We start from the raw sequence: 17,313 nt of genomic DNA on the forward strand, positions 1-17,313 counted from the left end.
AAGGGGATATATTAGTTCTGACTATGCAGAAACATGACACTGACACTACAAACTGTATACTTAAGCATAAATCACAGGGGGGACACGACCCTCCCATCCTAAGAAAAATATATGTCCCTGGTATTTTGTTGTGATGAACTTAAGCTTTAAACAAATCATATAATTTGTGCACTCAGTGTTTTATAACTCATATACTCTGATTTGTGTGAACTTTATAAAAAATATAGTCTGAAAAGGCCAGAAAACAATGGTGTAAAAGAACCAAGCAGCAGTGGAAAAAATACCAACAAAAAATACTGAAATCAGCAGTTGGTAAAGTCCCTGGAGGGTCGTTCACCCCGAGGCTCAGATTCAGTTATGTTCACGGGCCTGCTCGGGTTCAATGGTGTTGCTGAGTGGAAAACACAATAAACTCTTTTGCAACAGATTCTGCTCATCTCCTGTGGTTTCCTTTGAGTATTGAGTTGTGTCAAGAAGTCCAGACTTTTTCTCTGGCCCAGAACCTGGACTTCTGACAACCAACAATATCCCTGTAAACACAACAATGTAGTCTAATTTCAATAATACTATTAATGTGAAACATTTCTTTACTGAATATGATTATAGACATCAGCAGTCTTCATTTTCTCACCACTGAATTGCACATAACAGCAACATTTACCAGTTTTTGCAGTAGCAAATGTAGAAATGTAGTTTTCCATAGCTGGCAGGGTCACAACTTTTGGTGTTCCCTCAGGAATATGGTGGAAAAGAAACCTTCACCGGGGCCAGATTGGTTCAGACAAACTCAAACAACAAGTGTATATGTGTTTATACTTAAGTAAGCCTAAAGTTCTCAAGTAAATATGCTGTTACCGTCCAACACTACAAGCTAAAACTCTGTTATATTCCTATTATATCAACAGTGCAGCGATTGGTAAGAAAATGTCTCCTTTCATTCAAAGAGGAGTTTAAAACCGGAGAACAGGCGACGGTTGGAAAGGTGCCACTTCAGTGTGAAGTCAGTGTTTTGATATTTAAATCAACCACAAATCAGACAGGTCGCCAGAATTTATCACCTTCTTTGCACTTAAAGGATTTGCAGGGATTGTTTGTTCTGGCTCGTAAATGCCATCGCTCACAGTTGGCCCCTCTTCTTGGATGCATCGCTACCTCACAGCCTGCATGCTGATAATTGCTGGGGACTACAGGGACACTATCTAAAGGTTGTTGCCCACAAATGTCTGGAATAAAACTAAATAAAGAAAATACAGGCAGTAGTGAGTCATAAGTAATGATTGAGAAGGATTCATTTTGTTTATGAAGAGCTGAAGGTTATTGAACATGCAGCACACTGAGCCCTGCCCCCACAACACTGTAGTTTATCAATGCATTACCATACATACCCCTCCCCCCTTTCTGGCTAAAGGCCCAAAACATCCTCTTGTGGGGTTTTTCAAACAAACCCACATCTGGGTCTGTACATCAACACACTTCACAATTATTACCTTTTGGGACTCAAAGCCAAGGATGAGACACGGAGGGGGATGGTAACATAAGAAACGCAAAAGCAGGCATAACTCCTCACATCTGTCCATACTGGCACCAGGATTGTGTCCAAAACAACATTCCTGGCCTGACCGGTGATATAAAGAGTCTTAAAGGATGTCCCATGTGCAGTATTTTTCCACTACAATAATTATAACTAAATTTCTGACAAATTTCTGTTATTGTGTCACCAGTTCTGCGTGTGGTTTGCCTTCTGAACTGCTGTGGGTAGGCGATGTCAAACGCTGTCTCTCTATTTCATTAATTTAAAACATATTAAAAAGTGGGAAAACAAGAATGTGATGAAAATTTAATTAATAGTTGTACTTTATTTTTTATATATTTTACTTTATAAATGGCAGGAAATTAGTTTTCAAATTCAGGACTTTGATCACATTGTCAACAGTAGCAGGAGAATATGGAGTTTAGTCCATCGTGGCGCCGGCACGTCTCTCATCTGAGATATAGTGAAGGTTTAGATGCAGGAGGAACACAGTGTGACCGCGGTTGTCCGGGAGGCGGCACCGTTAATCTCCGCCGCTAATCTCCACCGCTGCCCCCAAAACAACATTTGAATGTGGAGACATCAGAGCGTGACCTCAGGGCAACTCGACCTCCTGGGTGAGCACAGTGTGAGATGTGTGGAGACACATTTATGACTGTGAACCTGTGAGACTTAACAGATGGAAATTCCTTTGACAGTGCATATATAAAAACGTGACAACGTCTCGTAGATGCAGTGTTTTGATGCAAACACGTATCACCACTGGGTTAAGTTTTATTTCATCTGGAAGAAGAGGAAGTCTCAGAGATGCTGCTGTTTCTTCACACCCCTTTTCTGAGCAAACGCAGACAGCCCCGTCCTAACACCTCTGTGTCTGAGGTGAGAAACATGTGTAGTGTCTGCGTGTTTCTTATACCTCCTGAGCTCTGAGTGACAGGACAGGATGGGACAGACCAGATGCTTCCCTTTAAGTATATGTGGGAAGGGGACAACGTAACGGTCTCATGTCCAGGGTAACAACTCATTAGCCCTGCAGTGTGCGTCAGAGAATAGCTAAAGAAAGAGGCCCCACACCGAGGACTGACCAGTTCAGCTGTTCAGTGTTGATTCAACGTATACATTTCCATCTAAGTATAGAGAGACTTGCAGGCTAATTTTAGATAACATCAACATAGTCACACAACACATTCCCTTGAGAGATATTCTCTAGAGGTGTTATGCAGACCCTTTCTTTTCCAACAGGATAGAGGGACCCTCAGTTCCCCAAAAGTGAACAATTAGAGGAAATAGGCGGGTACGAGCGAACGGACTCTAAAAAGGACCCGCACACCAGAGAACGGGGGTGAATTTTGGTTGATCTCCTAAGACTGAGGGTCCGAGAGGAGTTCTGATAGAGCAGAGGGCAAAGCTTTTTGGGCATCACTTTGCCGAGATTTGAGAATACCAGGGAGTGGCCACACTCTGGTTCGGACGCTGGCTTGAGATCCGACACCTTTGGAGGACGGCAGCCCATGCACTTCACATGTCGGCTGGGAAGTGTTGCGTAAAACTCTATTCTAATACAGTGTGTTCAGATTTAATCCCGAGTTACAAGAGATAAACCATGTAAATTGAGTGTAGAGTGCTGATCATCTACTGTAGATGAGATCACCTGGGTCCCTATATGCTAATCTCCTACCAGCTATAAATGCTTACTATGCACTCCACCAGAGGTCAACCACTAAGGGCCATAGACAAATAACGCGATGTCATCCACCATTAGAACCGGTCCTCACCTCCAATAGATGGACACTCTTCAGGCCTCTACCAGCTTAAAAGCACGAGCTTACTACGCATCCTTAAACTCACATCTGGGTTTATCATTACTGGATGTCAGGCCGGGTGGGGGGGTCTACAAACAAACGGCATTTATGGCATCCACCTCTACATGAACTGCCTTAGGTCACGACCCTCCACACACACGCACACACACACAGAGGCATGCAGGCACACACCCTTCCTCTTTGTTGACTTATTGTGTTTGCAACAGAACGGTGTGTGTGTGTGAGAATAAGTGTGTATTATCTAATATAGTCCGTTGCCAGAGGTAGACATCCCAGTCTCAATATATAACATGCAGTTAAGATTTTCACAGGAAAATCTATTTTTGCATTAATGTGGGATAAGGATAAAAAAAAACAGAAATGATTGACATGTAGCCTCAGTTTTAGCCATTTTCTCACTGATACACCGCTGTAAAAGTACTGTAGTGTAACAAAACCATACAACCATGAGTAAGTAGTTAGTGGTTAATGACAACTGGTAACAAGTGCTGAGATATTAAAGAAACTAATCAAAATGTGAATGAATCATAAATGAATGGTTAAAACAGGTATTGCTCTGCACTAGTTGATTGAACATGCATCTATTAATTGAACTGATGATTAAACTACTGAATTGCGTTAACCACAAATGTAAGAGTGAAATCATGTGACTAAATGCACCACATTTTGTATTATTGTTGTTAAAAGAGATGCAGTCAGTAAGGCAGCAGAACATATCATGGAGGAGAGAACAAAAGTCTGACAGTCGCTGCACAGGGGAGGTCATTTCGTAGATAAGACATGCTTGAGAAAGTCGAGGAAGGCAGCTGCACAAAAACACCAAGGGGCATCTCGATGGAGAGCTTGTGCCATACATAAACAAAAGAACGGGCCAGGATTGGACAAACCATGGTGCCCAGCCCCCGTATTGGTGACTTTTTGAAACTCTGAAAAACCGTTTTGGACAAACAAAGATTAAGAAGTCGATACACGACGGTACGAGTCAGCAGTGGCAGCTAAAACTCAGGTCTGGGACTAATTGCTGAGTGTCAGGGTCGGGCTACTACTTCTTGTTGTTATTAACAGACAATACCGGTACCTCACAGACTGTGATGGGTCAAAGGTCAAGAGTGTTCTTGGAGGAATGGGGACACATGGTGAAAACAAATGCAGCCCTGAGCCATTTGTGAATCCTTTCACAAATAATTTAATAAGATAAATTGTATTATCTTTAACACTTCGGCAATATTGTTCACATAACCTTCATGCCAATAAAGCGTACTAAATTAAAAATTAAAACTGACAGACAGGGGCGGAGAAAGAGTGTCAGTGTTTATAACAAGCAGCTGAACTGAGTGGCATCCTAAACGCTTGTTTATTCAGAGTTTATCAAATGTGCCACATGACACAACTTGACACTCGACAGCACTTTCTTGGATCCAAGTGCGAAGTCCCTCAGATAAAATGTTGTTGGGAAAACAACTGATTGGCTGCTGTATGTTCGAGCGATGCATCTGCACGGCCGCCATATTGGAGAAGTCAGGATCAGCTAGTAAACAAACGCAGAAGCAGTACTCATATATACTGTGTGCAGTGGAAGTGTTTTCTTTGAATTATGCTTTTTAGTTAGATATAGTAAACATTTCCTGTTTTATTTTGTAGATTCTTCCCTGTGTGTCTTGTTGTGATTTTCCACTTCCTGTCTTTGTCTTTTTCTCGCCCTTTTTCTGTGTACACCTGTTTACGTTTGTTCATCGGCACTTGTTTGTTTCATCTGTGTCCCCACTTTGTTCTCCGTGACTTCTGGTTTGTCCTCAGTTTTGTGTTTTTCTTCAGTCTTTTTTCTTTGAGCTTTCCTCTGCCTGCCTTTTGTTGCTTGCATTTTGGATTTTGGACTGTGGACACAAGCTTTACAGCTTTTTTTTAACCTTCCTGCCTCTGTGTGTCTTACTCTCAACAATAAACTACCTAAAATGCTTCTTCTTGGTCACCCATGGAGGAAGTCCCTGGCCTTCTTGTGAATTCTGCAAAAGTTGTACATTTACAACATGCAAATGTCTTTCTATGTGTAAATACATTGTGTTTGTTTCTCCCAGCAAGTAAAAGATTTTATTTGCACATAGAGCGTGGAAGTGGGACATTATCACAAGTGGCCACTCAAGACTTGAGTGAGTTGTAAAGCCAGGTGTGAATTGACGTAGCTGTTGACGTTGATTAGATCACCTAAGACGCATATCAAAGCAAGGTGTCAACAGACTCTCACTCTCTTCAAAGATCGGCATACAAGTCAACTGTTTGAAAGCTCTTCCCCGGGAAATAAGAGGTGGTTGTAAAGGTGCCACTTGTAAAGTCGGAGCATTGTGCAGCAGCACACTGAGCCCTCCCCCCACACCACTGGAGCATATCAATGCAAAACAGATAAAAGCCACAACACCGCTTTCCTCTTCTGAAGACTATTAAATGTGCAGCAACCAGTGAATCTGCAGTTCAAGTAATCCATTATTTAGTTCGATGTCTTTGCATCGTGATACTTCAACTTTCTCAACCTCAGCTTAGTACAAACTCTTTTAAAACTGATTAGTTGCTTCATTTTGATGCAACTATTTCTTATTTTCATTATGTTTTAACTTCAATACTGTGAGGGAAATTCCCAAATGTCCCTTATATGAAACTTAACGAGTATCGAAGACGTGTTAAGAGTGGAAACATTGTGTCTATGGGCCTCCCGTGGTTTATGTCATGTGACAGTTTTATGGTTTCAGAGCATTTGTGATAGAGGGTTGAAAAACCCAACACAGATAAGACAACAGACTCTTGTCCAAGGAGTTCATCCTGAAGAGTAAACCTCTCCTGTGTCTACATGTCCTGATAACGGTTGATATATGAAACATAAACTATGGGATGCATGTGCATGTTAAATTTATGTTAATCTGTGGAGACAGTGGAGATGATGGGAGTGTTATTCTAAGTGGTCCAGATGTAACCTTGTGACCGCTACACTCCCTCTCTTCAGTCATCATCTATGCGCTGCTGATGTGTGACTCTTGCAAGCAATAAAGGAATTTCTAGAAAAGAAATATTGTGTCGAACTTGGCGTTTGACCAACTCTCATCTGCACTAGACAAGGACTATGTATAATGTCCTTTATACTTGCATTTGTGTACGGCAGGAGTGTATGGATCTCAACTTTTCTGACAATGATCATGATAAGTTGAGACTCCTCAGGTCATTTGCAAAATACATCAGTCCGGGCAGTTGGGCAATAACAGGAAACACAATCTTTCTCACTTAACGGAAACCCAGATTTGAAATCTCAGATCAACATTTTTATGTTTCGCAAGTCGAAGATTGTCCTGGCAGTTTTGTAATCCGACTCCGACAATGGGGAACAATCTTTTACAGTATTGTCACACTTTTAATGCTCAGTGTATAACAGTGCTTTTAAAATTCACAATATAAACCAAACAATTTTTCACAGATTTTTTGTTTTAGCCTTTATTTGACAGAGTGAGGTAAAGACGAGACGGACAAGAAATGGAGCGGAGAGAACAAAGGTCAGCAGCTGTGGCGAAACCGGTGACATTGTGGTTATACGGCGTGTTGCTGTAACCATCCAGCTAACAAGACGCTCCAACAACACCAGTTTAAGTTAGAGACAAGGGGAGGAGACAGATTTAAAAAGGCTCTTGAAAGCTACCCAGTAGTTTGAACAGGGAACTAGACCAGAAAAAGTTACTTCTGGCATTTGAGAAATGACTAATTGATGTTTTTCTGAGTGTATTGACATATTGTTGTTGTACGTTTGTGATATTTTTCTGCTAAACATTCTCAGTCTTTTGATTTTAACCGCTTAATTATGTGACTACCAACCTGCTCATGCTGATCATGTGACAATTGAATAGGCTGTCATGTGGTTATCTAGACGGATCATGTTACTGCTCACCTGTCTGCATTGATCCTGTGACCAACTGTCTATACTGATCATGTGACTGTCTGCTAACCTATAAATGTGAGAGCCCAAAGGCGGACATTTTTTTTACCTGATGAAGGCCTTCATGGCTGAAATGTGCAGGCATGTTTTTACTGATGTTGTGATTCAACAGCCATGATTAATTAAAGGCGATGCAGTTGAAGATGTTTGAAGAAAAACTCCGCCGACACTGTCTTAGTTGTATAAGAAATTTATTACAATAAGTCCAGTATCGTAATCAAGTAACACGTTACTTGGAGAGCCTCCAGCCGAATAATGAAACTCTGACGAAAATATGCAGACAGCTCCTTATATACCGAGCTTGTTTTGGTCAAAAACTTAGTTATAACATATGTTTCATATTAAGAGAGGGACAGATGAGAAGAGGGTGCCCCACCATATTGCTCTTCACCTCTGACCCAGGGCCTCCATGACTCTGCTGACCTAAAATCTGGTATATGTTATCTTGACAGCAGCACCATCAGCATTCTGGTACCCCTAATCAAATAACCTCCAATTCAGGAAGGCCCAAACAGCAACTAACAGTCCAATATATCCTCCTAATACGAACCATTTGTATAAATATGCTGCATCTAACAGCATACACCTCAGTGGCTCGCCTTAGCGCCGCAGCTGTCAACACAACGGTTCCTCCTTCAGTCTACGAATGAAAATATGGCTAAGGAGGGGAGAGGTACCTCAGTGTAACTCTACTTTCAGAGTCAGCAGAGACAAACACATGTGCTAATCTAAAAAGGGGAACAGAGAGTAAGATACAGACATGTACTGTGATGCCACTTTCATTTCCCTCCATTCAGCGTATCAAAAGACCCCAAAAACGACAGATGTAAAGAGTTTGCAAAGCCTCGGTCCTGCAAACATGATGTGTGTTGCAGTTGAGTGCACGAAAGTGATCACCTCCTTTGTTTTTTTTAAATATTATGTTACTGCTATAATTGGTGCTTTGTTGTTATATTTCTTCTTCCTCAAACCTTTTTCTCTTGATTTTAATCTACACACTGCCCGAGTCGCCAACGCACCACAGCATGAGAAAGGCAAGAGAGAGGAGAGCAGTGCCCAGTAAGTCTCCGAGAGCCGTCAGGTAGGGTATTGAATAACTGTCTGGGTCTTTACTCCTCCGCCAAAGACAGTGGACCATGCAGTCGGCTATACACAGCAGGGAGAAGACCTAGAGGGCAGACATGCAGTGACTAGATTAGCTTTTTTTTTTCGTCTTGGAAATTCAAGGGAAGAAGCACACTTTGTTTTTTTTTCAGATATTGTAAAGCAGCGATGAAGCACATCTGACTCACCTGGATCAGTGACGCGGACAAGAAGGTTACAGTCAAGAGAGGACTGGGCAAAGTGTGGCCTCCTTTGATCAGGTGAATAGCGTGTAAGAAGACCAGCTGACCGGGGATGACCAGGAGAAGCAGAACCTGAGCAGATCGATGGTTCGGTCCTGCCATGACAAAGCCGAACATCAGGTGGAGTGTGTCTGTGTGTGTGTATTAGATTAACAGGCTGCCTGTATTTACATCTTTACCTGAACCAAAGAAAGAGCGACAAGGGTTGAAGCAGCTCCTGCGGTCTTCAGGAACCTCTCCAGGTGGGTAATACAAATGCAAATTAGTAGAAATACGACTAGACTGTATGGAGACGAGGTTTCCTCCAATACCTGAACGGGAGAGAAAAGGTGTGGGCGGGGTCAACAGTGAGGTCATACTGACATGTGGCGCAAACAAAGAAGATATCTGAATTTTAAAAAACAAACTCAAACGATACACTGGCGACCACTGTGTTTGTGATCGGACCTGTGACACGTGTTGTCATGAGCTCACTGACCAAACACATGACAGACACATGACGCATCACTCCACTGTGGTCTCAGTCACGCGTCAGCTTGTGTGACTGGACACCACAACGTGACATCCGGGCTGTGCTTTTTCAGCGCACCGCCTACTGCTTGGTTAGCTTAGCTTCACCTGGGTGTAAAACAGCTACACTGGCTGTTCCACCTCAGCTGCAAATAGCGTTGTTGGTTGTGGACGACTGGGTGTTAAAAGCATCTGTTAAATGTTTTTGTTTTCGTTCTGCATCTTCAAAAACAGACAAACAAACAAACAAACAAACATAAACAGCAGCCCAGAAGAGGACGACTCACCATTTATGACTGGAGCATAAACTATGATTCCTGCCAGGTTTGGATCTGACACAGTCTTGTCCAGAATAAGTCCTCCGATACTAAAAAGGAAGAAAACCAAAACCATGTTTTTAGAAGCGCCGCACATTCTGCAGGTACAACAACATATTAACAGACTCAATTTTTGAACAAAGCGGGATGCTTTAAACAACTTCCTGTTGTAGCTGAACCTGCTATCAAAATAATCATAACTTGGATAAGTATGCAGCGTTTTTGTTAAACGGTTTGTTACCTCTGCCAAGGAGGTTATGTTTTCACCTGTGTCTGTTCGGTTGGTTGGTTTGTGAGCAGGATTACACAAAAACTACTGACCGGATTTCCATGAAACTTGGATGGAGGGTGGGTATCGGCCCAGAATAGACCCCTTCAACTTTTGGTGTGGATCCTGATAAAGGATCACCTCTTTGAACAATGCAAGATAGGGCATTTTTTCACCTTTTCGTTTTGGTTCTTGATTACTTCTTCAGGGGGCCAAGAGTTTAATCATATACTGACCACACCTTTTATAATTTTCAGGAAAGATACTATTGGCTAATGTACAAAACCTAAAAGGAGGCAGGCGTTGGGTGTGACGAAAAAGGTCAACCAATGAGAAGGGCCACAGACAAATCGGGCAATGTCCCTCAGCACCCTCAGGTGCGGGTGTTTAAGAAATAGGTGGAGACTACTATTTGGTAAAGTGTTGGAACAAGTACCAGGAACCAACTGGCCCATTCTGGCAGCGAACACTGAGGACAGCTCGCAGGATCCTTCAGAACCTCTCCCACGCTCTGTTCCCAGCGTTTGAATGGCTCCCCTCAGGACGCCGGCTCTGCTGCAGGACACAGAGGAGCCTTTGTTTCCAAGGCTGTTCAGCTCCTAAACTCCCATCCACCTCCCATCAATGCTACTTTGCACCTCATGTAAATACTGTAAATATCTTATTTAGTTTATTTAGTCTATTTTATTGGACTTGTTTTGTGTCTGTGTCTGTGTTCGATCACCGATACAACTACTGAAACATGGATTGTGCCTGTCCTCAGCTGAACCATATTTCTTAGTAATGAAACTGAGCTTTGTTTGTACCATATAAGGAGTTGTTTTTTTTAATCACATATTCATGCACTTGGTTTTGCAGGTGCAGATGACGACATTGTCAGAAACATATTAGACTGTAGAGCACTTACTAACACAGCCGGTCTATATCTCAGACAAACAGAAGTGACCACATCCTGTAAACAGTGAAACTTGGTACATACTCGTACGTACTGAGTGGGTAGAGGAAGGTAAGAGGTCGGATTATTGCAGCTTTTCTTGGTAAAGGAGCTGGACAGAGTACGCCAAGTGCCTTTCTGCTAAGAAAAATCCCACTGTGTGTATTGCTACATATTTAACTGCTTCTGTATCATTTGATTCAGAGAAAACGTTGGAATAAGAGGAAGTTATGACAGCAGGTCAGGGACCACTAGCGAATCACCTTGAATGGGTGCCAGTAACAGAAAGAGCGCTAAGGCAGGAAAATAGACTAAACTAGTCCCAAACGCTGTAGATGAGGGAGCACCAAACATGTAATTCATGTTGATTTATAATAGACCAGGGTGCTGTGAACACCTGCAGATCTTGGCAGCAGAAACCTGAATGATACCTCAGTATAAAGAAGTTTCAACACAGCGCTGAAGAAAAAGTTAGAGGAGACGGAGATGGCGGATAAGGATGAGATATATGATAGTATGTCCAAGAGGAAGTAAGACAACATGCGCACCACTTACGGCAGACTGGAAGGCATAGAGGTGAAAACACAGGGAGGGACAGGAAACTCTTTGGACTCTGCACTATTACCACTTTTACATCAAAATTAGCTTGTATGTGCAGGTTTTTTTTAAAACACTGTCTCCCTTCCCATTGCCAAGAGACGAGTTTGCCTCAGAGAGAGATCCTCAAGAAGACTAGATAGTAACTCTAAACAAAGAAACATCTGGAACAGCTTAACAGGTTAGCTCAGGTCACTCGTCTGAGCCTGTAAATAGTAATACCTGTCGCTGTGTGTTTATCTTCAAACCTCCATACATTGACAGAAATGTGAAACAGATGTGGCTACATGCCAAGAAAGAAATACAATCCACAACAGATGATTTCATCCCATCAGTATCTTCTACTTCAGTTACTCTTTTAAACTCAGCGGGTCTCGAACAGCGACGGAAAAGCTTCCAAAGCCAGCGGACGTGACGTTAACAAGCCTGACAAGGGGCGACAATTAGCGTGTCCACCCGGTTGTTGCGATTACACCCCAGAGCCGATCGCAGCTGGAGCTGATAAACACACGTGACCATCGGGTCATTTGACACGGGAGTGAATGCCGTCGTCCTCATTCACATTCAAAAGACAAAAGCCAGATGTTTGCAGGTGTTACTGGGTTTTTTTGTATGAAAGTGTATGAGAGACTGATTTGTCCAAGGACTGAGGCCTGAAATACACACACACACTCTCTCTCTCTCTCTCACACACACACACACACACACTCAGGAAACAGGAGGGTCAGGAAAGGGATGTTTTGGTTACAGACAGTGTTTTGAAGTGATAATGTGCACAAAATAAAAGCATTATATACGCAACAGTATTAATGTGCACGATAATCATGGTATGGAAAATGTATAATCGTACTCATGAATCAGGTTAGAAATGTACAAAGATTCACTTGTGGACAACTGGGAGACAAAGTCTGCTGGTTTGATACTTTTTTAAATAACAGCTCTGTTGAAACGACACATCTGGTTCAACCGAAAAATGTTTTGGAGGATGTTGAAAAAGTTATTGTGTAAGATGTCTGGATATGCCTGAAATCCTGGATGCGCTCCCATCAAAACTGGCGAATGGTCAAGTTGAGAAAAACAACTCCATATAAGGAAATCAAGTTTGAGAAACAAGATACTGATGACTCACAGGCAGCCGGCATCACAAGGGGTGATGAAGAGGTTCGGTGACGCACATGGGGCGGTCTTCGGACCCTATATAAGACTGATACAAGCTCCTTCCTTCAGTTCCTCACAATGGTTTGTTGTATTCTCTATGTAGTTTACAATAAACATACATTAGACCTGACTCTGCGCGCTGCTCAGACCGTTGTAGGTTACAAACCATTATTAATTGATATGTGGTCGCAGAGTATGTGCTTCCACATCGGCCAACCTGATGTGTGGAGTTTTGTCCAAGATCTGCGTTTGGTTCCTCTCGGATCCGGAGCCATTCACCAACGCGAGGAGAGCTCAGAGATTAATTTTTAAACGTTACAGATTAAGAAGCAGATTTATTGTCACTCCCGTTTATCAACCTGACTGCAGCAGCGATGCACGGAGGTGACCTCCACTGTCAGGTGTTCATGTTCACGTTGACTGCTGACTGGAGCTGGAGGGGAAATGTGCATTACAACATTACAAAGAGGGTCCGAGTAGAAGAGGAGCTACACAAATATGTCAAAGATGGTTTTCAGCTCACGACCAGGACCCCCGCACTGAAGAAAACCATCAACTGGCTGACGACCTGAATGTGTCAAACAACCATCAGCACGTCTGCAACACGACCCGAGCCCTACTGAACCTGAGGCCCGACCTCAGGCTAGGTCCGGGTCGGGCTTTGTGTTTAAACATGAAGGCCGGTTGGGCCCTGACAACTCTTAAACTCAGAGCTCACACGTGTCCTTAACGACTCTGTAAGGACGCTCCCACACAGAGCTTACAAGCCTGCAACTCCCCTCCAGTTAGTTAGAACTGAAGAAGCCTCTTGGATGAGAGGTTAAAGAAACTGAAACAAGTCCAGTTGCCTACAATACAGAACCTAGAATCTGACTGTCTGAATAATGCGCTCCATAAATAGCAGGAAACAGACAGCGCCTTTGACTTTAGAGCAGCTTTTTGTCGCTCTCTGCCCCCAAGTCCATTTCTGATATTCGGGATTAGACTCGGGCTTCAAATGGTGCATTACAGTCGGGCTTATTGTCGGGTCGGGCCTCTACGTCATGAGCAGTTCATGGGCACGGGCTTGCAGACCGCTAACCAGCACCACCTAAACCTCTCTCGCTTCTTCCGAAAACTGGCATGTCTGAACACCTGAGCTGGAGCCGATGAGTACCGTGTGACACTGGAGTGAATGCCCACTGTACCCATTCTCATTAAAAACAGAAGCCAGATGTTAGCAGGTGTTAATGGGTTTTTTTTGAGACTGTAGGTGAAGCTGAACTGAACGCTCTACTAAGATCTGAAAATAATTGAGAAAAGTATAACAAACACCTCACTTAACAAAGTCACAGAGCCTCACATGCCTTCCTCGACTGTTCTCTGTTATCTGACACGCCTGTCGATTCATGCCATGATTCAGTAATTTTGGCACGTACCCCGACAGAATACACCAATCAGCTACAACATCAAAACGACTGACGCACAAAGTAAAATAACATTAATCATCCTGAACAAAACAATGATCTGCTGGGAAACTGTAGAGGCTTGTGAAGTGTCACGTATGTTATGTTTGTGCCAACTCATGCATAAAGGCTGTTCGGCACATGTGATACAAGACATCAAGATATCAAATACTGACCTCTGTACCCTGAAGGAACATGCCCACATCCAGACGGTCATCCATGGTATATAAGGAGCGGGATCTGTGTATTCACCTCAGTTTGCTGTACTTTGTACCAAGCTACAGTAAATCTAAGAATTGCACCCGACTGTCTTTGACTTTTCAAGACCTGAATATTCACTGGCCTCATCTGAAGAGGTTTTTTCCACAACGTATATATCTGCGTTCACATATGAGTAAAATCTGGTCTGATTTTTTACCACAACGACGAGGAATCATCATTTCAGCACCACAAAATGCCAGAGTCTCTATTTTAGACTCTTTCCTAAATATGTGATGCCATATTTGATACATGAAAGGAGGCAGACAACATTACTAGAGCTGCCTCTTATCACTTTTTAGATTTTGTCCTGTTTTTTGGTCACAGAGAGAACAAACATGTTAAAAACTAACAAATCAATGACTTTATAAACCGCCAAACCCACACTACTCATAAAATGTACAAAGTCCGAGCAGTCTGGATACGTGTGCACGCTTTTTTTGAAAAAGTCAGATAAGAGAACGAGGCGAGTACCTGCTGATGACCATCGCTGTTATGATTGGTTCCCAGCCTGTGCGCAGCAGCAGGTTACTGGCCGGATGTTTTGAAGCGATGACGACCCAAAGAGGAATCAGGCACAGAAATAACAGATCCACCAGGTACAACACGTAGGAATACAGCTCTGTCAAGAGAAAGGGTCATTATTTATACCTTTATTTACAGTCATGAAGTATGTACAGGTTCTGATCCTAACTGATGTGTCAGTTTCAGGGTCACAAGTACCATCTGTTGGCCAACAGTGGAAATTACACCAGACCATCTTGCAGCCTTCATCTCTCTCTTACCCATGAAGGAGTAGAACCACTGACTGAAGAAAGCCAGCAAGGCAAGAGTGATGAGATCCCCGAAGCTGGCAGCCATCGGTGTGGCCACGTTGTCCGGGTTGATTCCCAACCGATGGGAGCCGACTATCACTCCCACCATTATAATACCTAGACAGGGTTAAAGACAAGGTAGTAATGTTAACCTATGAGGTGAGTCAGAAAGAACTGATACACTCATGCTTACCTGAATGTAAATAGAGGTTTTGATTATGCAGAAAACAAAGGTGATGTAGCAGGAAAAGAAGCAGTCCCTGCCGAAAATCAAATTATGGGTTCATCTGAAGATATTCTGCTACCAACGTTGATAAACCCCACGATTTAAATGCCCTAGATGAGCCTCGTTACAGTCCCTGTGTTCATACTACACTTCCTACATTCATTTATATCATTGAGAGAAGCTCACTTAACAAAACGAGAAGAAAATGTATATAATGCATGTGTTATATCATATTAAACTCCAGAGGTCATGGATGAAGCAGAGAGGGAGAGACTGGGTTTGAACAGATGTAATGATGTTGTGTGTAGGTGTGTGATCACGATGTAAAGGTGAGTGGTTGGAGATGACGGCAGGTTGTGTTGTTGTTACCCTGCAGCAGTGAAGCCATGAAGGCCGTAGAGACACTGGCCGAACACAGCAGCACCACGTGGTGAGGAGGCATCTTTCCTTCTGCCATCCAGCCCAGCAGAGTCGCCATCATAGAGGCCAACAGGCCGAGCACTGTGGCCTGCAGCTGTAAGATGAAGACGGTGTGAAGAAAGTGTCGGTAGAGTGCAATTACATTTTGCAGGTAGTCAGGAAATGAGACACGATACCTGTTTGAGCGCCAGGTTCCCGACGATCAACATCCACTTTTCACTGGCAGGTTCCATTTTTCCTGCATTCACCTGACAATTACAGATATATAATAATATATAATATAATAATTAATATATTGGGCTTATATAGCACTTTTCTGAATGGTCAGAGCTGTTAACAGACATTTGCTGATTATATCCCCCCTTCTCCAGGGTGTCAGATTTGTTGGACTATCTTTATTTTGTCCAGCAGAAGATGTCCTCCGTGTTGGTCTGCTGCAGTGGTCTTCACGGGTCGGTGAGGAGTTTCACACGAGGACAGAAAACCCGTGATGCAATAAGGCAGAAATATAATTCTGAGAGAGGTCGTAGTTACCCCGACAATCAGTTTATTTATAAGTACGTCGCCCACTTTGTCCATTTTAATACATCTTTCACTGCATTGTGTTAATTGTCGTTTTATACTGTGTGTAAAGTTGTAAACACGTCCGTCTCACTCACACCTCACGGTATTTCTTTGTAAGAGGTCACTTTGTGTGTGCGTCACGGTGTGTGTGTGACTGGATTACACGAGTTGTGTGTGTGTGTTTACGTGCGCACACTCACAGCAGTGGAGAGTCTAGAGGCCAGAGTCATTTCCAGGTTCCCCTTCATGCCTAACACTGCAGGGACCAGGATGAAGAGCTCTGTGATTTCCTGGAACACGTCCCAGTTCTGGTCCAAAACACACCAGCACCACAAAACATCACAACGATTCATCTTTATTTTTAAAAACGTGACGTACACTTAGATTAAAAACACCAACTTTGAAATTCAAATTAGTTTTTGGTCGGTTTGTTTTTTAATTCCCAAGTTTCTCCTCTAACTGATCTCAGTACAGCAGAACCTCCATCCTGCGCCAACAGAATTTCCGGGCCGACTTTACCTGCGTCTTCCCTCTGCACCTGTTTCCACTCTTCATCTCTAGCTTGAAGGCATTTTGGAAATGACAACTAAACCACTTCATTGTTCCTCCTCAGTTTCTGTTTTTTTTCCCCCTTTCCTCACCTGAACCACATCAAGCAGCATCCCGGCAGAGACTGTCCCGAACCCGGCCAGCAGAAATGGCACCAGGATCTGAAGCACCATGGAGCAGACTGTCTCAGCAGGTGCACCGGAGCCATCTGCACGCTTTGCTCTCATGGATCCGCTGACCCCTGACGCACGATACAGTTTACTCGGGAGCAGAAAGTCCGTCTCGGTGTACTCCTGCGGCTCATGATGGATACTGGCGTCGACTGGTGAAATATTCTCGTTAGAGCTTAAATGTTTTGGACCTCCAGAGGGTTGAGACGAGGACGGGTTGGATCTGTACTGTTGGCTGGTGCCTCTGCCCGCAAGGCCACTTGGGGACAGCTGCCCGTCTTGTGACTCTGGGACAACCATGGTGTGAAGTTGGGTTTTGGCAGGACGTTATCCCTGCTGCTCCGGTGGCACCGACACTGCAGTTGGCCTGAAAAGAAAACGAGCAGCACCAAAAATGATTTGCTTTGAAAAG

The 17,313-nt window shown here is 43.3% G+C and overlaps 1 protein-coding gene and 1 long non-coding RNA gene across 2 annotated transcripts; one reads left to right on the forward strand and one right to left on the reverse strand.

The window, feature by feature from the left end:
• Positions 1 to 7,241: 7,241 nt before the first annotated feature.
• On the reverse strand, positions 7,242 to 17,201 carry slc41a2a (solute carrier family 41 member 2a). The gene is made up of 10 exons (XM_073471408.1): positions 16,824 to 17,201; positions 16,383 to 16,490; positions 15,795 to 15,866; positions 15,568 to 15,712; positions 14,943 to 15,089; positions 14,632 to 14,779; positions 9,468 to 9,547; positions 8,850 to 8,981; positions 8,617 to 8,765; positions 7,242 to 8,492 (listed from the first exon to the last, which is right to left on the reverse strand). The coding sequence occupies exons 1-10, from the start codon at positions 17,199 to 17,201 to the stop codon at positions 8,316 to 8,318; spliced, it is 1,536 nt and encodes a 511-aa protein (XP_073327509.1). The 3' UTR covers positions 7,242 to 8,315.
• Positions 14,664 to 15,911, forward strand: LOC141000639 (uncharacterized). The gene is made up of 3 exons (XR_012179560.1): positions 14,664 to 14,756; positions 14,863 to 15,131; positions 15,575 to 15,911. It is a non-coding gene; the product is annotated as an uncharacterized lncRNA (long non-coding RNA).
• Positions 17,202 to 17,313: the final 112 nt, after the last annotated feature.

This window comes from Pagrus major, chromosome 8 (assembly GCF_040436345.1).
Source record: "Pagrus major chromosome 8, Pma_NU_1.0".
In the NCBI taxonomy this organism is placed as follows: Eukaryota; Metazoa; Chordata; class Actinopteri; order Spariformes; family Sparidae; genus Pagrus; species Pagrus major.